This window comes from Monodon monoceros, unplaced genomic scaffold (assembly GCF_005190385.1).
Source record: "Monodon monoceros isolate NGI ecotype Baffin Bay Population unplaced genomic scaffold, NGI_Narwhal_1 Super_Scaffold_9, whole genome shotgun sequence".
Classification (NCBI taxonomy): Eukaryota; Metazoa; Chordata; class Mammalia; order Artiodactyla; family Monodontidae; genus Monodon; species Monodon monoceros.
This window is the reverse complement of record NW_021703786.1, coordinates 31,122,955-31,148,565: the sequence shown is the minus strand read 5'-3', so window position 1 is coordinate 31,148,565 and position 25,611 is coordinate 31,122,955. Positions and strand designations below refer to the sequence as shown.

Here is a 25,611-nt window from a genome sequence, read left to right as displayed (position 1 = left end):
CCGGCGGCGGTGGGGCTGCGGCTCGGCCACGACCGCTGTCGCGGCCTGAGCCCTTCCACCCGCCGCCAGCATGAAGGACAGCGGGGACTCCAAGGACCAGCAACTCATGGTGAGAACCCGTCAACCTCCCCCTCCTCGACCCCATCCCTGGTCCCCCGAACCCACAACCTCGGGCGGCCTCCGTACCGTACTGGGTGCCCCCGCTAAGAGGACACTCAGGGTCAGGGGCTGGGAGCGTCCAGAGCAACTTGCCCCGAGTGGTGCATGTCAGGAAGGAGGGCATCATGGCCACCCTGCTAAGGCCTGGAAAGTTAGCCTGGCTTCAGTCCCACTCCCCCTTTACACCCTCCCAGCAGGGCCCCCCCACCCCCCACCTGTGCAGATGGGGCTCTGGAACAACACTGCTCTCTGATCCAGAAAAGCCATGGGCAGGGAGGGCTTGACCTACCTGCCCGGGGAAGGAAAGTGGGAGTTTCCTGGTGAACCAGGGCATGCCAGCCCGGTGGTGTCAGGAGTTTAAAGGGTTTGAGGATCACAGGTAGGTAGACAAGAGCCCCCAGGTACCAGAGGAGCTGGTACAGGGTTGAAGGTAGCTGGTTATTGGGTTGCAGCACAGATGCCGCCCAAGTAAGGACTCTAAACATTTCCGAGAAGTGCTGGAAGCAACCAAGATGGCCCCTCATAGCCCCGGGGACTGGGGCAGAGGAAGAGGTTGTGAGTGGGGGGCACGGGAGACAGGTGGAGACAAAGACAGGTTTCTGATTATCAGTGGGGCCAGACTGAGTGATGGGGGGAAGACTCAGTGACCCCAAGGCCACTGCTTTCTCCCAGCCCCCCCCCCAACTTCTGAGGTCCGGGAAAGGGCCGCCATCGCCAGCAGGTGGGTGGTAATGTAACTGGAGGATAATACAGCCCCCAGAGATTCCCGCCTCTGTAGGGCGAGCTTGCTGCTCCGAAGACGAACTTCAGCCCCAGGCCCCCAAGCAAGCCCGGGGAGGCTCTGGAACATCCTCTCTGGTAGTTTAGAATTGTCTCTTGGAAAATGGCTTGCCTTGGCTTGTGTGGTGCGCGCCCCTGGGGCAGGGTTGGAGGGGCCTTCCCTGCCACCCGTGGAGTTTGGCTGAGGAGGCCGGTGTGCGCGGCCTGACAGGCAGTGAAGTGCCTCTGAGAGTGAAGGGTTCTTACCGGGCATGAGGGCCCGTTAGTTATACCCACGCGCCCCCCTTGGTGCCCCACAAGAGCAGCTATTTCCCCTTGATCAGTAGAAGCAGCAGCGCCCCGTCTGGGGGGAGACCCAGGCCCAGGATGAAGACCCACCATCTCTCTCTGGCGGGAAGATAGAGGGAGGTGGGAGCCTCCGATGGCACTGTCCTCAGGTGGGAATGCAGTCACTGGTTGTCAGCATGAGGAGGGGATGTCCCCTGGGCCCCCGTCCCACCTCCCACCCACATTGTCCACAGACGCACAGACAGGCTGCTCCACTGCCAAGGGCTCCAAGTTCAAAGCCCAGGGGAGATGCAGGTGCTTAATTTGGGGTGTGACTGATGCAGCCTGGCGGAGCAGACAGCTCTCTCCGCTGGGGCTCTCCCTAGGGCACAGGCTCCTGGGAAGTTCATAGACTCAGACAGAGCCCACAGTCTGTGGACCTGGTACCCTCGACCTAGAGGGTAGCCTTGAACCACTGAGTTTTCCTTAAGATGAACCAGGCTCGGATGGCTGAACAGAGAGGAACCCATGGGGCTGGTCCAGGGGAGGATTCCTGGGGTCCTCTCATCCTTCCCTCTGCGGCCCGGCACAACCCTCTCCATCAAATCCCAGGGGTCTGGCCTTCCCTCCCAGGTGGCGCTCCGGGTCCGGCCCATCAGCGTGGCAGAGCTGGAAGAAGGAGCCACTCTCATCGCCCATAAAGTAGACGAGCAGGTACATGGGGCTGTGTGGCTGGGAGCTGTAGGGCAGGGCAGAGGTCTGCTCACACCTGGTAGGGGCAGGAAGGGCCCTTCCTCTACCCTCTGAACTCTTGGCTGTACTATTGACTACATCATCAAGGAAACCATAGTCCTTCTTCCAGGAAGCCTCCCTAGATTGATCCAAGGAGAGCTAAAAGCTTCCCTGGTCTGAGGGGGAGGGGGAGCTTGAGCCCCTCCCTCCAGCCCTGAAAAAATTCACACACCTTCCGTGTACCCATGACTTGACTTCCCCACCTTAGTGGGTCTGCTACCCGTAGAGCATGTGTTCATAGGGTCTAGAGCTAATGCTCACCTCCAGACTGTTCATGTTTTGCAAAGTCTTTGGATGTCTATTTGCTCTCTTGGTTCTCCTGTCAACATGATCAGGTGGGCAGGGCAAGCCCCACCTCCATCTACACAGGAGACAAGAAATATTTATCAAGTGCCCACAACACACGCTGGGGACAGTGCTAGGAGCCGGGAAACCACGGTGAACAGAAGAGACCCTGTCCTCCCTCCGTTGCCAGCGCAGGGAGATGAGACTTAAATGAAAGAATTGAATCATGAACGTATGAGTTTGTGGCCAACAAGGGCTGCAAAGAAATGTGTGGAGATATGAGAATAAGAGGGAACTTGACCTAGACCCAGAGGTCAGGGAGGGCTTCCTTGAGAAAGGGTGCTTGAGCTGAAACAGGAGGGATGAAGAAGAGGTCATTAGGAGTGTGCTGAAGGGAGAAATTTCAACTAGAGGGACTTGCATGTGCAAAGGCCCTGTGGTGAGAGGGATTGTGATACACTTGGGTAATGGCGAAAAGGCCAGTGTGGTTCAAGCCAGAGAGAGAAGGGGCGAGAGGAGTGAGATGAGGTTGGCGGCGTGGGCAGGAGCCAGGCCGCACACTCTGTAGACCATGGCCAGGATGGTTTTTGGGGTAGGCAGTTGACTCAGGTTTGGGGTGGGGATGGGCACAGTGGTGGGGGCAGGCTTGCTGCCTGGGTAGAAGCATCATGGTGATATGGCCTCTGGGGACCCCGAGAGCAACCCCTTGCCTCTGCTCTGTGGCCGCTGCTAGCTTCTCCTGAGTGGCCAGGCTCATCCATCCAGGTGGCTGGATGTGCTAGGAGGTCAGAGGAGTCAGGGCGGGGCAGTGCATTGCAGAGAGAGGCGTAAAGTGGGCACCTGCTGGCCTTGAGCCTGGCGGGCTGGACTCAGGAAGCCCAAGGGCCATGGTAAGAAGACCATAGGTAGACAAAGCCTGCGATGCCTGCCTGCCTCGGGGTCCCTGGGGGCAAGTGCTCACCCCACCCAGCCTCTTCCTTCAGCCCCAGTGAGCTGTGGCCACAACAGAGCTGGGTGGCACCAGCCTCCTGATTTCTCTTCCTCCGTGCCCTGTTGGAAAAGGGTAGCCTTCCTCAAAGGCCTGAAGGAAGGCAGCGGGGGGCTGGGAAGAACCCATCTAAAGGCCTGGTGGGGGTAGCATGAATGCCCGCAACAGCTGTGGAGTGTAGGTTCCATCATTTACCGGCTGTGTGGCCTGGGTCAGGTTGCTTCCAGAAGCCTCAGCTGCCTCCTCTGTAAGTGGCGACAGTCACCATAATGCCTCCTCTGGAGGGTCCTCAGCCGCAAATATATGCACGGCGCTTCCCCAGGGCATGGTACCCAGTAGGCATTTAATAGCTGTGAGTTATCATATACAAGTGACTGAGAGGGCCCAGGGCTGCTGGATTGGCTGATGAGAGGGGCCAGCCATGAACAGCCAGAGAACCCGAGAGGAGAAACCTCCTTCCAGGCAAGGCCACTCCCTGTTTGTCCAGCTTGGCCCCAGGGATATCAGGTCCTCAGAGGTGGAACAATGATGCCCTCTCTCTGGGCTGCTCCTGGCTCCCAGCCGGCGTGGGGGCTGATAGATATTAACTGATGCTGAGAGAAATGCCCTGGTCCCGGGCACAACCCATTGTGTGCCCACGCACAGCAAACACTGGCTCCTTTCTGTCCCTGCCAGTGGAGAGGGAGGCCGAGCTGCGCCTCCGAGAAGGTCCCAAGGGCTGGGCAGTCCCAACGGAGCTGCTCCTTTGTCAGCTTAGACGTGGAAAGAGTGGTCTGAGCAGTGTGGGCTCAGGGCTCTCAACACAGACTCCAGGCCCTGCAGGGAGAATGCTAAGCTTCTGGCCCCCAGCATCTTCTCTCCCTGCTGGATTCAAAGATGCACTTGCCTGGGACTTCCTTGGTCCAGTGGTTAAGACTCTGCACTTCCACGGCAGGGGGCCCAGGTTCGATCCCTGGTCGTGGAACTAAGATCCCGCGTGGGATTCTGCACGATGGGGCCGAAGAAAACAAACAAACAAAAACCCCAAAGATACATTTGCCTGGACTGCAGTTTGGGAGAAGCCACAGCAAATGGCAGGCTGGGAACCTCCGAAAAACAAGCCGCCGCTCAGGTGCTCCGTCCCTCTGACCAGTAAGGTGAAGTCCACAAAGTAAAATGGATAGCCTCGCCCTCTGGCTAGGCCCTGCCCCCTGACCTCCATCCTTCTCCGGTGACCCCCATGGCTTCTCTGTGGCCCAGGCCATCCAGGCTTGCGCAGCTGGCCCTGAGGGAGGCTGGGGGCTGCAGGCTTGGCCAGCCTCACTGATGGGCCAGCTGCTCTGGTCCTTCTCCCTGAGGTCTGGAGCCCGGTGGGCTGGCAGGGTGAGTTTGCGAGCATCCCCAGGACAACAGGGCCTTCGAGTCTTTTCTCAGCAAAGGTGCAGCTGGGCCCAAGCATCCTACACAGACCCGGCCTCCGCTAAAGAGCCGTGTGCTTGGGAAGTGGATCTGCCCTTGACCCGCTGCTTCCCTTGCTCCCTTGGCTGTGGCCCCTCTGTCACGGCCCAGCCCCGCAGAAGGGCTCCCCAACCCAGCCTCTGCTGGCCTGGGGTTCTGGGCTCTGCCTCCTCTGTGATGCAGGGCTTACTTCACCCCTGCTCCTGCTGTCCCGGGCTAGCGGGTCAGGAGCCGCCGAGCACAGCAGCCCAGAGGTCACTACTGAAGCCCGGCCCCTGGTGGTCAGCAGGGAGGCGATGCTGCCAAAGCCCACCAGTCGGTGGGTTCTGAGCGGGCAGAGGTGGACCGAGGCCTCAGCCAGCCACTGGCTTGGGCCACCGTGCGGGGTCCTAGGACTGCCTTGCCTAGAGCTAGGCGTCATTCTCCTGCAGATGAGGGAGACACTGTTCCCCTAGCTTGGCAGAGGTGGACACTCACTTGGCAGAGTGTCCTCTGGGGACAAGAGGCCGGCGTGCCCGGATTCTGGGGAAGCCGGAGTTAGGGTTTGGATTTGTCACGAGGTGGTCCGGGTGCCTGTGGTCTTACCCACCCCCATCGCCCCATCTGATTCGGGATCATTGTCACAGCGCCATCTTAGAAGTCTTCACGGGCTAACGCATGCCCAGTGCTTACAGCAGCTGGCGCACAGTCAGCGTTTAATAGAGGTTAGTTTATCTCCAGGGCTGACACACGGGATGGTTTCAGGCCTCAGAGGTAAGTGAAACCCTGGTCCACCTCCTGCCCGCCCCCTTCTGGCTTCAGGGCTCCCTGTCTGGTTGTCCCCAATCTGTCACGGCCACACCTTTGTGTTCACGGAAGGGTCAGGTAGGAGCTCGGTCTCCTAGCATCTGGGCCGGGAATAGACCCTGACGCCAGACCCCTCAGGGATGCCACTGATGGCCACAGGGACAGCCTGAGAGGTCGCTGGGGCCCAGAAGTTCCGGAATAGACGGCTCCCTTCCCCCCCCCCCCCCCCCAGAGCCCGCAGCCTGCGGATCCTCCCCCCAGCCCTCCAGACCATGCTTGTTGACAGGATTTAAGTCACCTGACCATATGCATAATCCCGCAGTTAGCCTTTACCTGTTCAAAGCCCAACTGTCACCCCCACCCCGTGCCCCTGGGGTCCTATCGGAGGAGCCACCAAGGGGCTTCCGGATCCTGGTCTCCGTTTCCTCATCAGAAGACAGTATGTTAAGAACCTGCTCCACTGTTGGACTTCCCTGGTGACACGGTGGTTAAGAATCTGCCTGCCAATGCAGGGGACACGGGTTCGAGCTCTGGTCCGGGAAGATCCCACATGCTGCGGAGCAACTAAGCCTGTGAGCCACAACTACTGAGCCCGCGAGCCACAGCTACTGAGCCTGCGAGCCACAACTACTGAAGCCCACGCGCCTAGAGCCTGTGCTCCGCAACAAGAGAAGCCACCGCAATAAGAAGCCTGCGCACTGCAACAAAGAGTAGCCCCCGCTCACCGCAACTAGAGAAAGCCTGCGCGCAGCAACGAGGACCCAACGCAGCCAAAAATAATTAATTAAAAAAGAAAGAAAGAACTTGCTCGGCCCAGCCCAAGAGCTGTTGAGAGAGGATTAGAGGCAATCCTGTAAGGGAGAGCTGTGCCACGCAAGTGCAGGCTATTGTGAAAGGTGAATAAAGTATAAGGTGACAGATGCCGAGAGTCAGAGACTGTGAGTGTTGTGGGAGCAGCCCGGGCGCTTTCAGCCCCACTCACCTGCCCGGGGGTGGAGCCCCCCGTGCACACCCACCATCTGGATGCTTCTTGGTTCTGTAGCCCCAAAGGAGGGTGACTGGGAGAGGATTCAAGAAGTCTTTCTCTCCACCCTTAGCCACCACCCCGCCCATCTCCCCAGCCCCCTCCCGGCCCCAGGAAACCACTTTCCGTCTCTATAGATTCACCCGTTCTGGACAGTTTGTAGAAATGGAATCATACAATATGTGGTCCTTCGTGTCTGGCTTGTATCACTGAGCATAATGCTTTCGAGGTTCATCCACGTTGTAAGACCTTCCCTGGCGGTCCAGTGGTTAGGACTCCATGCTTCCAGTGCAGGGGGTGGGGCTTTGATCCCTGGTTGGGGCACTGAGATCCCCCAAGCCACGGGGTGTAGCCAAAAAGTAAAAAAAAGAAAAGGCTGCATCCACCTTGCAGCCTGGGTTCAAACTTTATTCCTTTTTGTGGCTGGATACTATCCCAGGCTATGGTTACTCTGCATTTAGGTGACCCATTCATCAGTTGATGGGCATTTGGGTTGCTTCCTGCCTTTTGGCTGTTATGAATAATGCTGCCAGGATGCAAGGATTCTTCTACTGAGTGCCTGAATGGGTACAAGGCAAGAGTGCAGGTTAAAAAGGCAGATCTGTGGGCCCAGTTCCCCAGAGATTTTCATTCAGTGAATCTGGGTAGTGCCTGGGAATCTGTATTTTACAAGTTCCCAGGGCGACACTGTAGGCCCATGAGAGATGCAGCCCTAGACGATCTTGGTCACACGTCCTCTCACCCGAGGCCTCAGGGTCCTCAGAGTCCTGTAGGCAGGTGGAGACCTGTCCAGGACATCAGCCAGGTGTGGCTCTGTCCTGAGCAGCCAGCTGGGCCTTGGTGGCTTTATGAGCTCAGCGCTCTGGTCTTTTCCATCTAGCCTGAAGGCTGTCAGGGCCCAGGGACACCCTTCCTGAGATCAAAATCTCCTTTCTTGAGTACCCACAAGATGGTACTTTTACAACTAGAACTATGACCAGCCATGAATTTTCCTTCTTAAAGAAAAAACAAAAATCTAGAAACAGCCTTACAGGTGTGATAGCCACCTAGAATCAGGCTTTTGTTTCGCTGTGTCCTGTTTACACCCTGAGAATACAGGAGCTATGGACTCAGCTCCCAGGACGGAAATGATGTCTCCTAGGCTGGGGCCTCCCCAGATGCCCGTTCTCTGCTGGGGCTTCCTGAGTAGGTGAGGAGTGCTGGCATGATTTCTTCTCTCAAGGCTACGGCCTTGTTGGTCCTCCCAGACTTCCAACTGGGAAGCACTTGAGGCCCAGAGAGGTGGTGCAGTTTTCCCGAGGTCACACAGCAGTATGGAACCTGAACCCAACTTGCACATCCCCTTCCCCGGAGATCTTCGCTGCCAGTTTGGAGGCTTGAGGAGGAATAGTCTAGGTCAGAGGTTTTCAACTGGGGGCGATTTTGCTCCCCAGGGGACATTCGGCAATGTCACAACTGGGAGGAGGCTGTGCCGTGGCCTCTAGTGGGTAGAGGCCAGGGCTGCTGCTAAACATCCTACAACACACCGGACAATTCCTGATAACAATGATCCAGCCCAAAGTGTCAATAGTGCCAAGACTGTGAAACCCTGGTCTCAGTTTAGCCATTTGGAGGCCAGAAAGAAGCGGTTAAAACTGCAAAGCCGATCAAAGACCAGCAGCTAGCGGTGTGCAGCGGAAGAACTCCCGACACACTTTGTTCACGGTATTTCTCACCTAGGAGATGCGGGCGAGGAGCCTGGTCCCTAATGGGGACACAGGCTATGGATGACACCCTCCCCCAAGCCTGAGGCCCCCTACTTCCCTTGCGGGTCTTGGGTTTCCAGGCCCAAAGCTAGAACCGTGGAAAGGTCACAGTCAGCACTGAATGAAAAACACGTCTGGAGGTGGAGTCAGTGGGGGCAGGGAGAGGTCAAGCCCGGGGGCCTTTGCTGAGCTAGCAGGCCTGGACCAGTGGGGACAGAGCCCTGCCGTGTGCCACCCACCTTCCCCACTCCCGGCCCTGCCTTCCACCATCCCGCCAGCATCGGGAGGGCCCTGTGCATCCTGTGTGGTCAGCGTGGCCCTTGAGACCTCCCAGAGTCAGGTGCCCAGCATGCCACAGGCATGAACATTTAAGATGCAGAGGGGCTTCCCTGGTGGCACAGTGGTTAGGAATCCGCCTGCCAAGGCAGGGGACACGGCTTTGAGCCCTGATCCGGGAAGATCCCACATGCCACGGAGCAACTAAGCCTGCGCGCCACAACTACTGAGCCCGCGAGCCACAACTGCTGAAGCCCGTGCGCCTAGAGCCCGTGCTCCGCAACAAGAGAAGCCACCGCAACGAGAGTAGCCCCCACTCGCCGCAACTAGAGAAAGCCCGCGCGCAGCAACAAAGACCCAACGCAGCCAAAAAAAAATAAAATTAATTAATTTTAAAAAATATAAGATGCAGGGAATTGTGAAAGAGAGCTCCCAGACTAGCCCACCCCCTCAGAGCTGAGGCAGGAGCCTGCCTCCAGTAGTGTATCAATTTGTAAGGCTGCTGGAACCAAGTACCACACACTGGGGGGCTTAAACAACAGAAATATGTTCATTCACAGTTCTGTGGCCAGGAGTCTGAAGGGCTGGCTCCTTCTGAGGCTGCAAAGGAGAATTTGTTCCGGGCCTCTGTCCTCGGCGTGCAGATGGCCATCTTCTCCCTGTGTCTCTTCCCGTCATCTTCCCGCCACGCGTGTCTGTGTCCAAATTTCCCCTTTTTATAAGGACACCACCAGTCCTTATAAAGGGACCGCACCCTAACTTAACCGATTATAGCTACAACAACCCTCTTTTTAAATAAGGTCACATTCTGAGGGACTGCGGGATTGGACTTTAATATTTGAATTTGGAGAGGACACAGTTCAACCAGGACAGGCCCCAGGAAGGCAGCTGTTGGTCCAGAGGCAGGGGCGGGAGGTCTGGTGGTTAGGGGCCTGGGTTCTGGAACCCAGCAGCTCTGAATCCAACCAGCTCTGTACTTGGCAGTGCAGCTTTTGGGTACCAGTCTGATTCCTCATGATAATGCTGAGATGATATGAGTGCCTACTCTAAGCTGTTGGGGAAAATGAGAAAATGTGTGCAAAGCACGTAGCACTGCATATGGCACCTTCAAAGCTCCCTCCGTGCAGCCTTATTGAGAAAACATTCCTTGGGCACATGCTGGGTGCCAGCCTGGGTGACATTTAGGACGGACAGGAGCCTCCCAGAGCGGGGGCAGCATGTGCTCATAGAGGAGCCCCAACGTCTCCTTCTGTGGCCATCTTGGGTCTGTGCTGTCGAGATTCCTGGCAGACGGGACGGGAGGAAAAATCCCTGCCTTTCTCATAAGAATCGCCAGTGATTCGGAGCTGAGGCCGTCTGCCCACAGCCTGCCTCTCACCTCGTGGCCTTGCTAATGCTTTTCCCTCGTCTGCTTTCCTCACCTCACATTCCTCAGCCAACTCTTACTCATCCTTTAAGACTCAGTGCTGGGGACTTCCCTGGTGGCGCAGTGGTTAAGAATCTACCTGCCAGTGCAGGGGATACGGGTTCGAGCCCTGGTCTGGGAAGATCCCACATGCTGCGGAGCAACTAAGCCACAACTACTGAGCCTGTGCTGTGGAGCCCGCGAGCCACAACCACTGAAGCCTGTGTGCCACAACTACTGAAGCCCGCGCACCTAGAGCCCATGCTCTGCAACAGGAGAAGCCACCGCAATGAGAAGCCCGCGCACCGCAACGAAGAGTAGCCCCCGCTCGCCACAAATAGAGAAAGCCCACGTGCAGCAATGAAGACCCAACGCGGCCAAAAATAAAATAAGTAAATAAGCTTAAAAAAAAAAAAAAGACTCAGTGCTGGCGCCACCTCTTCCAGCAAGCCCTCCTGCAGTGGAAAACCTGCATCACGGATCACATGCCCCTCCTCTATGCTCTGATTGCCTCCTGGAGCCCAGCGCTTGTTATTACAATGATCTGTTCCCCACTCCACTGTGATGTCAGAGGCAGGAAACCACATTTCATTTTCTCTCTCTCCTCGGGGGCCCCGCTTAATGCCTGGTCCATAGAAGGTGCCCAGCAGTCGTGGTCACCCGGCCTGAACTCCCTGTGCAGCCCACAGCGCCCCACCCCACCCCAGCCCTCCGCGGCTCAGCTCCAGTTCACCTGGCTGAGGGGCACAAGGGCTCCATTGTATGCCAGAGTGGACCAGGATGGGGGTGATGCTTTGAAGGGTGGGGCGCAGGCTGGGGCCCAGACAGATGGAGACCCAGACAAAGCCCTCTCTCTTTTTTTTTTTGCGTGGGCCTCTCACTGCTGTGACCTCTCCCATTGCAGAGCACAGGCTCCGGACGCGCAGGCTCGGCGGCCATGGCTCACGGGCCCAGCCGCCCCATGGCATGTGGGACCCTCCTGGACCGGGGCACGAACCCACGTCCCCCGCATCGGCAGGCGGACTCTCAACCACTGCGCCACCAGGGAAGCCCCAACGCCCTCTTTAAGAGGGGATCATAGCAGTCGTGCTGACAATGTCCTGATTCAGGAGCCTGGATGTCAAAAGAACCAAATGCCAACGGTGCCATGAACTTGGCAGTGCCCAGAGGTCACTTGAAGGTGATCAGTGGGTGATGGGCATCAGTGCACACAGCTCACCCACTCCTGCATCAAAGGTCCCTAGAGGGTGGCCCTCAGGCCGCTGGCGCTGCCGGTATGCACAGGAGTTCTGGCACTAAGGGTGAGAGCTGTACATCTGGTCAAGTTCCATTGCGTTCCACTGGGACCCACACCTGGGGACTTGTGGGCGGGTGTATCTTCATTTGGGTCTGAAACTTGATCAGGGCTCCTGCTGCTGGCGTTAGGGCCCGAGCCTGGAACTGGATCCTGGGACAAGCTTACAGGGCACTGGGGCTGAAGCCCTGAGGTGGTGGCTGGGGACAGGTGGGCACCCCAGGTACAGCCGCAGGCCCCGACACCCTGCACTCAGCTCACCATGGCCACCCAGCCTCTGGCAGGCTGTGAGGGGGCCTCAGTCAGTAGCCTCATTCTTTCCCTGCACAAAGCCCCAGCCCAGCCTGTCTGGAGCATCCCCTCTAACTGGCTTACCTGGAATCCCATCTGATTGGGTAAGACGTCTGGGTGAGGGTCCTGGGTCGGGCCTCCTAGGGAGCTGTCTTACCTCTTCCTTCTTCCCTCCTCCATTGAGAATCCCAGAAGGGGGCCCTGCTGGGACCCCAGGGGTCTTAGGCCAGTTTAGACGCAGTGAGCACAGCTGTGTACCTATTGGGAGGAGTCTGGTGGGAGTTCCAAGGCTGTGGTCCTCCCGGCACTGGGCCTCCTGAATCCTGGTGCTGGACGGGGGTGCACCGACAGGGACCCATGTGGATCTCCCAGGTCCATGGAGCCGGGCCGGGCTCCCAAGTCAGCCTCCTCTGTCAGTCAGCTCCCTCTGCCCCTCCAAGGGCTGCCCCTCATGCCTTGTCTGCTCTCAAGTCCTCTTTGGGCTGCCACTGGCCCTGGCTCCCCTGCTGACCCAGGAAAGGAGCTGCATCACTGTGTCTGCGACCTTGGGTGGCTCTAGGACAGCCCATCCCCCTCAGTGCCTTGTCCTTTGTCAGGACTCAGTTTACCTCTTGGCCCCGGCGTTCCTGGACACAGAGCATCGTCCCCACTCCTTCCCATGTCTTGAGTGAGGAGGGGTGAGGTCAGTGGTCAGTGTTGACATTGGTATGGGCCTGGGGCTCCCGGGCGACCACCAGCCTCCCCTCGGGTACCTTTGCAGATGGTGGTTCTTATGGACCCAATGGAAGACCCCGACGACATCCTGCGGGCGCATCGCTCCCGGGAGAAGTCCTACCTATTCGACGTGGCCTTTGACTTCACTGCCACCCAGGTGAGGGGGGGCCTGGGCCCAGGGACACACAAGATCCTCCCTCTGCCCTTTGACCCCCTCAGGAGGGAGTCCTTGAGGGACCCTGCCACGACCCTCAGCCTTCCTTCCATCACTTGCTGTCTCCCCACACGTGCAAGTGTGCGTGTGCCTGCGTGGTGCATTCAGAGCCTCCTGTGTGGACACGCCCCGGTCAGCACACAGAGGCCACCCTACACGGGGACCCACACAGCACACCCCACAGGTGGCCCCTATGGGAGCTGGAGGAGAGTGCTTGAAGCCCATCTGGTGCTGGGAGGGGAGCTACGGGAAGCTGACACCCTCCCAGGGACCCCCGTCTTGCCCATCTGCGGGATGCTCCCAGCGGCAGATGTGATGCGTGCGTCCTCAGGGCTGGGGGCTGGGAGCCGGCTGTGGGGGGAGGCGTCTCAGGTGTCCTGAGCTCTCTTTCAGGCTGGCATCCCCCCATGGGGTGAAAGCAGAGACATCCATTCCCCACTTCCCACCCCCACTTCTCTGGGGCCGAGGGCTCCAGGGACAGAAGCTGCTTCTGTTGGGAGCCAGGATGTGCCCGTGGGCCTGTGTACTCTGCCCTGCCTGTGCCCAGGCCCCTGACGGGTCTCCTCTTTCCTGCAGGAGATGGTGTATCAGGCCACCACCAAGAGCCTCATTGAAGGCGTCATCTCAGGCTACAATGCCACTGTGTTTGCCTATGGTCCCACAGGTGAGGGGGAGCAGAGCCCACGGAGAGGACTGTATGCCCTGGTTGTCCCCTCTGAGAATCAAGCCCCCTTGCCCTCCACCGCCGAGCTAGCCTGGCCCCAACCGGAGCAGGGTCCGAGGACGTGGCTGATTAAAACCACCCTCCCCCAGGGCCCTTTGGACCCAGAGCCCCATCCCCAGCCAAGGATGCCATCTTCTCCCCTTCCCCCCTCCTCCCTGGCCATCTGGGAGGGTCCAGCCTTGAGGACAGACCCAGGTTTGCCAGGAGCCCCTGCTCACCCGCCGCCCTGCTCTGCCCCAGGCTGCGGGAAAACCTACACCATGCTGGGCACAGACCACGAGCCCGGCATCTACGTTCGGACCCTCAATGACCTCTTCTGTGCCATTGAGGAGACCAGCAACGACATGGAATATGAGGTGTCCATGTCCTACCTGGAGGTGGGTCCTCCCTCCACCCTGTCCCGTGGGCTTGGACAAGAGGCCCATAGGACCGGGCTGGCTCACCTCCCTGTCACGGGGCAGTTTCCTGGGGTGCTCATCGCTGCTGCTCTCCCATGTGCGTATGGTTGGCCTCACTTTATAAAAACTGAGGCTCAGAGAGGTTAGGCAACTAGATCGAGGTCACACAGTAAGTGAGGGAGCAGGGATTCAAACTCAGGACCCCAGGGCTTTAAAGCCGAGCCGTGCCCGTTGTGCCACACTCCAAAGTAGCCTTGTCGCTGAGCACAGACCTCAGCCATCCTCCCAGACGCCATCCTCCTGGGCACACTCCTGAAAGCCAACCCTGTCTCTGCCCTGCCGGGCTACGTGCAGGCACTCAGTGTCTATAGGTACAGGTGGGAACTGCACGTACACGGACAGGCTGGGACCTGCCAGCCTTCGCTCTCTCGCCACAGCCTCTGATGCCCACCTGTATGAGTGCTACCACCAGGCAATGAGGGGTCAGCGGGGGTGGCCAGGCGGTGGGGGGGGACACACAGAGGCCAGAAGAGGCAGGAGAGCCAGCAGGCTAGACGCCATCTGGCTCCTGGCCTCTCCGGCTCCCTCCGGGAGCTGATAATCTCCCGGGTGACAGCTCAGGAAGGGCAGTGAGACATTGCTGCCAGCAGCTGCCCCAGCCAGCGTGGCGTTGACGCAGCCAGCAAGATGCACTCTGGGGGCCTGCGAGGTGGGAGCAGGGGAAGGTCGAGTATGGGTTGCCTAGCAACAAACAGGGCTCGGCCGTGGGTCAGGCCCCATCCCCCGTCCCGGGCCTGGCCAGCCTGTTCCGTGTGGTTCTGATGCCTCTGCACCCTTGCCTCTGGCGGCCCCATGTTTCCCTCCGGGTGCTGAAGCCCCCTATGCCCACCCCATAGGAAGGAAGGGGTCGTCCTCCTTAACCAGGGTTTCCCTGAGAGGGGCCTGGAGCTCTCGGGAGGGACAGAGAACCTGGCCATAGCCTGAACCTCCTGCCCTTGGTCTCCCGTTAACATCTGTCCCCTGCCCCTCCCAACCTGGCCCATCAGATCTACAATGAGATGATCCGGGACCTGCTGAACCCTGCCCTGGGGTACCTGGAGCTGAGGGAGGACTCCAGAGGGGTGATCCAGGTGGCCGGGATCACCGAGGTCTCCACCGTCAATGCCAAAGAGGCGAGTCACAGTAGGGAGGGACACTAACCTCCCGGGGAGGGTGGGGATGGGTGGGAGGGGGCTGGGCCCTGCAGCCAGGGAGCAGCTGCCCGCTCAGCTGGGCTGGGGCTGGGGCAGACACAGAGAATCCTGGATGACACGCCCCCAGCCACGCAGACCCTGGGGGCTGACCAGGCAACCAGCCTCCCAGTTTACAGACAGGCCCTGACCTCCCAGGCCCCGCAGCACCCAGGGGGCCGACCCACCCCTGCCTGGGCCCCTTCCCAACCTCTCAGCTGCAGGACGTGGGAGCATCCTCACGGGTCCCCAGGAGTGGCCTTCCTCCCCCGTCCCCACCCACCCAGATCATGCAGCTACTGTTGAAGGGGAACCGGCAGAGGACCCAGGAGCCCACGGCCGCCAACCAGACGTCCTCCCGCTCCCACGCCGTGCTCCAGGTGGCCGTGCGCCAGCTCAGCCGGGTCAAGAACGTCCTGCAGGAGGTGCGGCAGGGCCGCCTGTTCATGATCGACCTGGCTGGCTCTGAGCGGGCCTCCCAGGTGAGGCTAGCTCCCCGTGGGGCTGGGGAGAAAGCCTGGGGGGCAGGGCAGGGATGCTGGCCGCCCAGCTTCCCAAGGGGTGAGGGTGGGGACTGTCCCAGGGAGGGCGGGGATGAGGGGGATCCCGAGGGGAAGGGACTGAGGAATGTCTCCGATGAGCAAGAAGGATGGGGGGTACCCTGGGGAAGCACACAAGGGCTGTTTGTGGGAAGGGGCCTGGGAGCGTGGGGATTTCTCCAGGGAAGGAGACAGTGGCTGCCCCGGAGGAGCGGGGAACAGGCAAGAGAATGAAGGGGCCCAATGAGGAGCTGGGGCAGGGGGGAAACAACGTCCCCCGACTGGGGGCACCCTGGGCAGAGCCCGGGAGGGGGCCCTTGCCAACCACATCAGGGAGAGAAAAAGGTCCATCACCCATTTCTCAGCATTTGTCCCCCATCACTAAGCCCAGTCCGCCTGGCCCTGCGCCTGGGCCCGGGCCCCTCCTGCGGGCAAACTTGGAGGTTTCAGGGTCACGTGAGTGCCGGGGCTGCGTGATGTCACCGTTAGCACTGAAGCAAATGCAAGGGACAGGACAGCACCAGGGAGATGTAACAGGGCTTGTGTTTGAACGTGTGGGGTTGGTTTGAACGTGTGGGGTTGGTTTAAACAGGGTGGGGTTGGAGAAACACACCCCTCTCTTCCAGTAAAGGCCTGAGGGCTTCCTGGAGGAGGAGTACAGGGGAGCAGCCAGCTCCCCGCGGGGGGAGAGGGTGTGCCCCGCGGCCTCTGGAGTGAGTGGGTCCCAGCTTCACCAGGCTGGGCAAAGACGTCTCCCGAGGGCGGCTGTAGGCAGAGCCTCCTGGGACTGACACCGTCCTGCTCTCACACCCACTTACATACACCTGAACCCATTTCCTCACTCACAGACTTCCTCACACACACACACGTGCTGTCACATCTACACACGCAATTCACACACACTCACTCCCCCCCCCTTCCCTCCCTGAAGCCTGGCGCACCCTCTAGAGCCATGTGCCCGTGGCCACGCCTGTTGCCATGCCCGTGGCCGGGCCGGCTCTCAGCTGAGCTGCCTGGGAAGCCACGACCCACCTCCATCGCATTCTCGGCGCTGCCTTAGCTGTGCCGCGGGGCTAGCCCCCCGGGGCAGACGAAGTGCCAGGGTCTCAGCCCTCAGAAGCCTCTTGTCCCCCACTCTTGTTCAGAGGCCTTCCGGTTCTCTGACATTCTCGAAAGCCCTCCGTGACCCCCCCCGCCCCCCGCCAGACAGAAGGTGGGACCAGGCCCTCAGCATCTCTCCCTTGCAGGGGCCCTGGGGGAGAGGGAGGGGTTTACAACTCAGGATGGCCCGGGGCAGGGAGTCACACCCACTGCTCGCCCCCCAGACACAGAACCGTGGGCAGCGCATGAAAGAGGGGGCCCACATCAATCGCTCGCTGCTGGCCCTGGGCAACTGCATCAACGCGCTGAGTGACAAGAGCAGCAACAAGTACGTCAACTATCGTGACAGCAAGCTCACCCGGCTCCTGAAGGTATGACCTGCCGCCGGGCCCAGTGCCTGGGCACCCAAGGTGGGGCCGCCAGCGTCTCAAGGAAAAATACAGGACGCCCAGCTGCATGTGAATTTCAAATAAACAAAATCTGTTTGGGTACAAGTATGTCCCATGCCATCTTTGGGACATACTATACTAAAAAACAAAAACCAAAAACCCACTTGTTATTTATCCAAAATTCAGATTTCACTGGGTGTCTTGTATGTTATCCGGTGACTCTCACCAAAGACTGGGCAGCAGGGAGGGAAAAGGGCTGCATCTGACCCCCCGCCCCAGGGCTGTGGGCCTAGGGGAACTGGGGGTCGTCTGGATTTGGGGGTTCAGGTGGTCGGTCAGCATCAGGGCTCCCAGAGGCTGCTGTAGGGGAGGCCCCGCTCCTGGCTGGGCTCTGTGTTCGGTACCTCAGCACCCCCTTCTCGGTCCCTTGCATCTTGTCAGCGAGTCTGAGTTAGGGGATTACCATTTCCATTTGCACATGAGGAAACCGAGGCACTAGGAGGCCGAGTAACCTTCCCAAGGCCTCACACTAGTAAGTGCCGGACGTAGGGTCCCAGCAGAGGTCTGTCTGGGCCGATAGCAGAGCTGCAGGTGGCTTAATCGGCCTGCCAGCATCACTGCACTTACAGCCTGGGAGGCAGGACAGTTCATTTCTGCCACCCTCGAAACCCAAGGAAGCGGAGGATTAGAGAGGTCATGGAGCTTGCTTGGAGTCGCCCAGCTGGTAACTGCCGCAGCCAAGGGCTTTGCCTCCCCCCAAGCCCGCAGCCCCGCTGTGTACTCTCTATCTGTCCAGGAGGGCATAGCAAGCCCAGGGCAAGGGAGGCGGTGGCCACAGGCCAAATTCAACCTTCATACAGAGGCCCCCATCACCCCCCTCACGCCAGCCAAGACAACAGCGCCACCAGCAGTCGGATAAAGGGGGACCTGGGAAGCCAGAGGGGATGGGGGAGGGGCCCAGGGCCCCACGGGGCTCTTCCCCCCTCTGGTTCCCAGCCAATCAGGGCCGCTGCCTTTCCTCGTTCTCACGTATGAGGGGAGAAGGGAAGCCGGGAGACCCTGACCTGGATACGAACTTTGGCGAAGAAGCTGGAAGAGGGAAGAAGGGGGGACAGCAGAGGAGGAGGGGAGAGTCCTGTGATGCTTGGCACCAGCGGCTGTGAGAGTGTGCGCGTGTGTGTGTGTGTGAGTGTGAGATAGAGGGAAACACACACACACACACCCCACAAGGGCATCACGAACAGCCTGGCAGGAGCAGCGTGCAGGAAGGCAGGGTCCTGCTGACCACAGCCCGCCCTCGGCCCCATCCAGGATTCCCTGGGGGGGAACAGCCGCACGGTGATGATCGCCCACATCAGCCCAGCGAGCAGTGCCTTTGAGGAATCCCGGAACACCCTGACCTACGCTGGCCGGGCCAAGAACATCAAGACCAGGGTGAGGGACCCCTGGTCTGTCCCCCAGGGCCCGCCTTCCTGGGCCAAGATTCGAGCCCCTGGACTGATTCCAGTCCCTGCCACTGCACCGCACATTCTCTGGAACCAGCCACCATTGCACTGGCCCCACTCCCCAGTCCAGTGTCACTCCTGTGCCCTTCCCTGCTGCCTGCCGGGAAGCCCACAGCCCTTGAGAGTCCCCTTCTTCTCGTGCAAGGTCTGTGAGCCCCGAGCCCCGTCTTCCCCTTCCATCTTCCCCTTTTCATCTTTAGATAGTCAGATGTTTACCTTTCCAAAGCCCCTAATCCTAATAGACAGAGGTGACCGTTACTACGCACTTACGTTGGGCCCTTTATCAAATCATCTCATCTGATCCTCAAATGAGGCAGGCGTTATTTCTGTCCCCGTTTCACAGCTGAGGAAAATGAGGCTGAAGGAAGTTAAGTGACCTCCGAGTCCCAGGGCAGTGATGACGCTGAGACTAGAGCTGTGTCTGCCTGGTTTCCAAGCCCACGTTCTCACCCTCTCCGGTGAACGTGTTAGAATCCCCACTATTCTGTTAGGATGTTTGTTTCCACCCGTGTGGGTAGAGGGGTGGGAATTCTAAGACAGAATTTCGTGAACACTCTCCTGACACTACGATTCGCCAGCCATTGTTCCAGGCACTTTACGATTTATCCCAACCCTCAAGGAACTGAATGATGGGAGGAGACAGGTAATAATAATACCCTGAATTGATAGTTCAGAATATTATTAACAGCAGGAAGTGATGCCAGCGATCGGGGATGGGGGTGCTGGTGGGATCCCCTGTAGCTCTTTGGAGACCGTGAGAGGGAAACAGGATGGGGAGGAAATTTAGGAAGAGAGGCAGCAGTAAGGGTAGAGGTTCCAGAGGCAGGAAGGAGATGGTGTCGGTGGTGGGAGTGGGGCAAGTAGGATGGTTCCTCGGCTGGAGCAGAATGTTCCTGATGGAGCAGTGAGTCAAAAGAAAATCTAGACAGAGTGGTGGGGTAATTAGGGCATTCCCCCAAGCAGTAGGGAGCCACTGAAGGTTGACCAGGGAAGGCAGCGTTTTAGGAGTATGCCTCTGGCGGAGGCACGCAGTGTTGAGAGGTTGTAGGGTCAGAGGTAAGGAGGCCATTACTGTCAGAAAGATTAGGGGTAAGAAAGAGAAAAGAGGAACCCGCAGGCAGGCCCCGGCGTCCAGGTGACCGTACCTGCTCCCCTCCCATCCCCACAGGTGAAGCAGAACCTGCTCAACGTCTCCTACCACATCACGCAGCACACCGGCATCATCGCCGACCTGCGGGGCGAGATCCAGAGGCTCAAGTGCAAGATCGACAAGCAGGGTGGGCGGGGCCAGGCCCACGGCCGGCTGGAGCGGGGCGACATCTGTCACATCCAAGGTGTGTGTGTGGGTCTGTGTTAGTGGGAGCCCGTCTCCCGAAGCCCGTCCAGGCCGTCTCAAATTGCTCATGGGTCAGGCGGGGCCGGGTTCAAAGCTAGACTCAGATTCTTTCTGGCTGGGTAGCCTTGGGCTAGTCATCAACCACTCTGAGCCTTCAGTCCTTCAATTGTCAAATGGAATCACGATCTCTGCTTCAGAGACTCGACCTGAGGGTTAGGTGGTATCACACGAGTGAGTGGCACGTGGGCATTTAGCTGTGTGGGGCGTCACTCTCGGGGCTGCAGTGCAGGGCTCCGAGACTGTGCCTGGCATCACCAGAAGGGATACGGTGCTCATACACTTTCTGTATTTGCTATGATGATTTTCCAACAGATGGCAGTAAAGTGTCTAAAGGGCACCTTTTATTAGTTGACGGAAAGGTGCTCTAAAGGCCGGCGGAAGCCCAGTTCATACAGAGAAGCTGGGAATCACCTTTGGGTCATAGCCTGAAGACTCAATGCGGAAGTGGGACGTGGGAGGGCTGTGGTAATCTAGGAGGTCTTTCTGGAGGAGGTGCTTGCACAGGAAGTCATTTGGGAAGAAAGAGAGGGGAGGGCCCCAGGTAGCCCAGACATTCTTGGCCTGACCCTTCCTCCTCCACTGACCTCCCCCACCTGCCGTTCAACGGCCAGCCAAGGTCCAGCTGCACAGCGAGAAGGGTGAGCAGGCTGAGATGGGACAGCTGCGGGAGCAGCTCATCAGCGCCTTCCAGGAGCAGATGGACGTGCGGAGACACCTGCTGGAGCTGGAGAACCACGCCATGGAGGTGCAGATCGACACCTCCCGCCACCTGCTCACCATTGCAGGGTAAGCACCCCCCGCCTGGGACAGGGGCTGGGAGCTGGAGATGCATGCCGTGCCTCCCACCGTGGCCTGAATCCCGGGTCTCCCTCGGGGGTGGGGCTGCGGCAGCTGGGAGCACGAGAAGTCACGCAGGGCGCTCAAGTGGAGGGAGGAGCAACGCAAGGAGTCCTACACCAAGGACGACAGTGAGAAGGACTCGGACACAGGCGATGACCAGCCAGACATCCTGGAGCCCCCCGAGGTGGCCTGCGCCCGGGAGAGCATCGCTGCCCTGACGGGGGAGCAGAAGAAGCTGCGAAAGCAGAAGGTGCCTGGGGCTTGGGGGTCTGGGAGAGTGGGTTTGAGAGGCCCCAGCAGGAAGGGGCTGGGGGAGGCCTGTGCGAGGAGTGAGAGCTGGGAGCTCAGGCCACAAATGCCCTGTGACCTCACTGAACTCCTTCACCTCTTTGTGCCTCTCTTACTTATCTGCAAAATGGGAGCAGTCAGCCCGAGTAGGGCTGTTGGGAAGATTAAACAAATGCCTTCCACATACCAAGGACTCAAAAAATGGTAGCCAATATCATAATTAGGATTTTCCAGATCTCTGCCCTCTGTTCTGGAGCATATCCTGGCCAGGGGGTTTCAGGGTACCGTGAGCCCTGAGGGCATCAGCTGGGCTGGGGCTCAGCAGATCCACGGAGCTGGTTCCAGGGATGGGTTGTGGTCAGGACGGCAAGAAGGTAGGCAGAGACGGGCCCCTCAGGGGCAGCCCCTGGTTGCAAGGCCCGAGAGGCAGCTTCGAGGGTGGGCCTCGGAACGGGGCTTCAGCCGGGAGCCCAGAGTCCGGGGACTGGAGGCGCGGGGACAGGCTCAGCGGTGGGCGAGAGCCCGCCTGGCGCTCACCCCGCTTGGTCCCCAGCTGACGCTGGAGCAGCGATGCCGAGAGCTGCGCGCGCGCGGCCGGCGCCTAGAGGAGACGCTGCCGCGGCGCATCGGCTCCGAGGAGCAGCGCGAGGTGCTCAGCCTGCTGTGCCGCGTGCACGAGCTCGAGGTGGAGAACACGGAGATGCAGTCGCACGCGCTGCTCCGCGACGGCGCGCTCCGTCACCGCCGCGAGGCCCTGCGCCGCCTGGAGCAGCACCGCAACCTCTGCGACGAGATCATCCAGGGCCAGCGGCAGATCATCGACGGTAGGGCCCGCGCCCCGCGCGTCCGAGCCGCCCACGGGCCCCATCGACCCGCGGAGGGCCCGAGGGCACGCGCTGAGCCCTGCCCCTCCCCCGGCAGACTACAGCTTGGCCGTCCCGCAGCGCCTGCAGGAGCTGTACGACGTGTACGTGCGAGCGCAGGACGAGGGCAGCCTGGAGCGGGCGGCCATCATGGACCGCGTGGCCTCTGGGGCCCTGCAGGTGGGCGCCTCGGGCCTGAGCACGCGCACACGCGCTAAGGGAGGGGCCGATGGCCAGGGCAGTGCGTGCAGGTCGTTGGCATGGCGGTGGGACCAGGCTGGCTGGTCCCCAGGGCGCTGACTCCTTCCTTCTTATCCCACCCAAAGGCTTGCCAAGCCTGAGTAAGCTTCCTTTCTCGGCGTATTCTTCTCTGGCACTTGTCCCCACCCAGGGTCTGAAGGTCAGGTTTGGCTATCTGAGATACGACAAATGGCCCCAGACGCCCTCCCAGGAGACCAGGCCACCAGGCAGTGCCACGGGGGATGCCTAGCCTACCACAGCTTGTCCCTGGGGACCGAGAACAAGCCCACTGCCCTCTGGGGCTCCCAGCCCCTATTACCGCCCCAGACACCCTGTGTGCCTTTGTCACCCTGTGCTGTTACCCGGCCCAGGACCAAGTCTTCTGACGGCCCCTTCCCCACCTCCCCAGGACAGCTCCTTGCCCAAAATTAGCAGAGCAGGAACCTTGCTGACCCCAGAGTCTGACCCAGAGAGCGTGAAGACGCTGAGCTCCGAAGCCCAGCTCCTGCAGGACAGCTTCCTGCCTCCGATCAGCACAGAGAGGTGAGGCCAGGGGCCACTTTCTGCCAGTCCTTCCTGCCTGAGCCACCACGGGCTGTGTCCCAGAGATGCCAGCCCAGGTTAGGGCTTCCTGGGGGGGATGGAGCAGGAACGAAAGGGGGGAGGTGACACAGGTCTGGAGCCAGGACTTTTGGGTCCTCTCTCCCTTTACACAACAGCTCCCCCCTAGGGTGGGGGTGGGACCGCAGTGGGACCAGCCTGGTCAACAGATGCCCATCCTCCTCTACCAACCTCAGTGAAGCCAACCACGTGTCCAAGGCCAGTTCCGGGGCCTGGCAGGTGAAGAGCTCCTCTGTGCCCACCCCACCCCCCATCCAGATTGGCAGCCTGGTGACGCAGGAGGTGAGCACTGAGCACCGCTGGCCCTATGGGCTCCTCTACTGCAGGTGGGAGCGCCAGGGTGGACACCCAGTGGTTGGGATGGAGCCTTTCCAAAACAGCCCCCTGGGGACATAGGGTCCCTGCTGTGTCCAGTGGCTTCTCTTCCCAACCAATTCGTCTCACAGGCCCCCACTCAGGACAGCCTGGGCAGCCTGAGCGGCCGGATCAACTCCTCCCCTGACAGCAGTGAGAACCTGTCAGAGATCCCTTTGTCCTGCAAAGGTGTGCCCCCTGCCCACCCTGTCAGCCTGAGCCTGGCATCGTCCAAACTGCTCAGATCACCCAGCCCAGAGCCCCTTCCTTCCCTCTGCACTTCTAAGTACACCCATGCGTCGGGTGCTGACCGTTCTAGAAAGAGAGGCACCAGTGCCCAGAGAGGATTAACGAGCTGCTCTGTCCACACAAAGCTGGGGGCACAATCAGAAACCGGAATGGGGAACACATGGCGCTTAGGATCACGCCCCACCTTCCCACTCAGAAATAATTGTAAGAGCAAATATAGACCGAACCCCTACGCCCTGGCCATAGGCTATGCCCGTTATCTCAGTTACTCCTCATAACCTGGGACTTCCCTGGCGGTCTAGTGGTTAAGACTCTGCGCTTCCACTGCAGGGGGCATGGGTTCGATCCCTGGTCGGGGAACTAAGGCTTGGCCAAAAAAAAAAAAAAAAAATCCTCACAAGCCAGTGGGGTTAGTTTTACCATCCCCAGTTTACAGATGAAAGTAAGGCTCAGAAACTTGCCCACGGTTTCTTAAACAGCAAGCAAGGGGGGATGCTTTGGCAAAGAAGGGGTGTTGGAGGTGCAGGAGGGGGAGGAATATGTGGCCTTGATCCCCGGTTGGGTGCTCCTTTGTCCCGCCGCAGAGAGGAAGGAGATCCTGACGGACACCAAGTGCATCTCGGTGAAGGCTGCCCGGCGACGCTCTCGGGCCCTGGGCGCCGAGGGGCGCCACCTGCTGGCACCCAGCATGGAGCGCAGCAGCCTGTCCCTGCACTCGCTGAGCGAGGCTGACGATGCGCGGCCACCCGGCCTGCTGGCCTGCAAGCGGCCACCCAGCCCCATGCTGCAGCACGCTGCCAGTGAGGACAACCTGTCCAGCAGCACGGGTGAGGCCCCACCCCGGGCCGTCGAGCATCGTGGCGATGGCCCCGGGCCCTGGCTGCGTGGCCAGAAGAAAAGCCTGGGCAAGAAACCGGAGGAGTTGCTGGAAGCAAAGAGGAGGAAGCGGAGGTCGCAGTCCTTTGAGGTCACAGGGCAAGGGGTGAGTCCAGGGACAAGGATTGGGGGGTCTGGGCCCCTGCCTTGTTGGTGGGGCTCTGAGGGCTGGATTGCTCCAGCGGCCCCAGGGTACCCCTAGCTGTGCACCACCCTCCATGCCGTATCCCCCCAAGCTGGCATAGCTGCCAGGGCAGACCCGTGTATCAGATCCGCATGCGGCTCCCACCTCACCTCACTGCTCTTCAACCAACACAGCTCTCCCGCCCCAAGACACACCTCCTGGGGCCCCATCCCGCGCAGAGCATCTCGGACCACAGGGTGCGAGTGTGCGGGCACCCAGCCTCTGGTACCCGGCATCTGGGAAAGGTCACCCTGCCTATGGCCAAGGTCAAACTCCCTCCAAGCCAGAACACAGGTCAGTACCAGCAAAGGAGGGAATGGGAGGGGAGCGCTTGGTCAGCCCAGGGAGGAAGCATGTTGAGCTCCCTGCCCTATGGCTGCCCCTTGCTGGAAACAGGGTTCTTGAAGAATATTTGTGGGGCTGGCACCTTGGGGTTGTGCCCCTAGGGAGTTCAAAGCCACTGGGTGATCAGAGGGGATGGAGAGGCATTCCTAAAGCACTGCTCGTGGCCCTTCCCCTGTTGCAGGCCCTGGGGACTCCTCACCCCTCGCTGTCCCCTCCAACCCAGCTGGTGTTTCCCAACGGGCTACCCGGGGGCCCCGCCTGCCCCATGGCACAAGCACCCATGGCAAAGATGGACGCTTCCAACATAACTGAGGGACCCTGCCTGGAACCGGCCCTCCTGCCCCCAAGACTGAATGGGGTGTAGCAGGAAATGGGAGATGGAGGCTGGGCAGACGGGGGTGCCCTGCGAGCAGGAGCTCAGGATCTCAGAAGGCGGGGGCTCCTGAGACCCAGGAACGGTGAGGGTGCCTGCCCAACACTTCCGTGCTTGCGGTGCCACTGGGAAAGGGAGGTGAGCCCAGGAGGCACGGCCGGGATGGCAGGGCTCCCTGGCCTCCCAGCCCTGGACAGAAAACCCTGCTGCCAAAACCCCGTTCTGAGACCTGTGGCCCGACTTGGCCTCAGAAATGGGGGGGAGGGAACTGTTGATGGGACAGGGCTCCTGGGCCCACATCTGGGGCAGGAACATTCCCATGCTGTGCTTGGGGTCGGGGAGGGAATCTGGTTTTGTTACTTAGCAGTGGCTTCCGCCCCCACCAAGCCCCCTTTTTAACAATAAAATCCCGTTTGAGTCTTGATGGTTGTGTTGGAAACTAGACCTTGCCTGAAATGTGGGGTGGCCATGACTGATTAAGATTCAACCCAACTCCCCTCCCACCACCACCACCACCCTCTACTGCCCTCTGGCTGGTTGTACAGCACCAACCTACAAACACCTGGGGGAAAGCAGTTTTCCTCTAGACCCTGAGGTCTTTCCCCAGGAAGGGCAGAGCTATAAGGCCCATTCACATCCC

At 59.8% G+C, this 25,611-nt stretch overlaps 1 protein-coding gene across 1 annotated transcript; it reads left to right on the top strand.

The window, feature by feature from the left end:
* KIF19 (kinesin family member 19) lies at positions 1-25,588 on the top strand. Its single transcript, XM_029212162.1, has 20 exons — positions 1-109; positions 1,840-1,920; positions 12,290-12,400; positions 13,034-13,121; positions 13,422-13,558; positions 14,626-14,751; positions 15,096-15,290; positions 16,673-16,819; positions 18,149-18,271; positions 19,511-19,676; positions 20,350-20,524; positions 20,630-20,828; positions 21,420-21,690; positions 21,788-21,909; positions 22,379-22,512; positions 22,767-22,872; positions 23,037-23,133; positions 23,778-24,175; positions 24,388-24,547; positions 24,780-25,588. Exons 1-20 carry the CDS (start codon positions 71-73, stop codon positions 24,908-24,910), a joined length of 3,006 nt encoding a protein of 1,001 aa, XP_029067995.1. The 5' UTR covers positions 1-70; the 3' UTR covers positions 24,911-25,588.
* Positions 25,589-25,611: the final 23 nt, after the last annotated feature.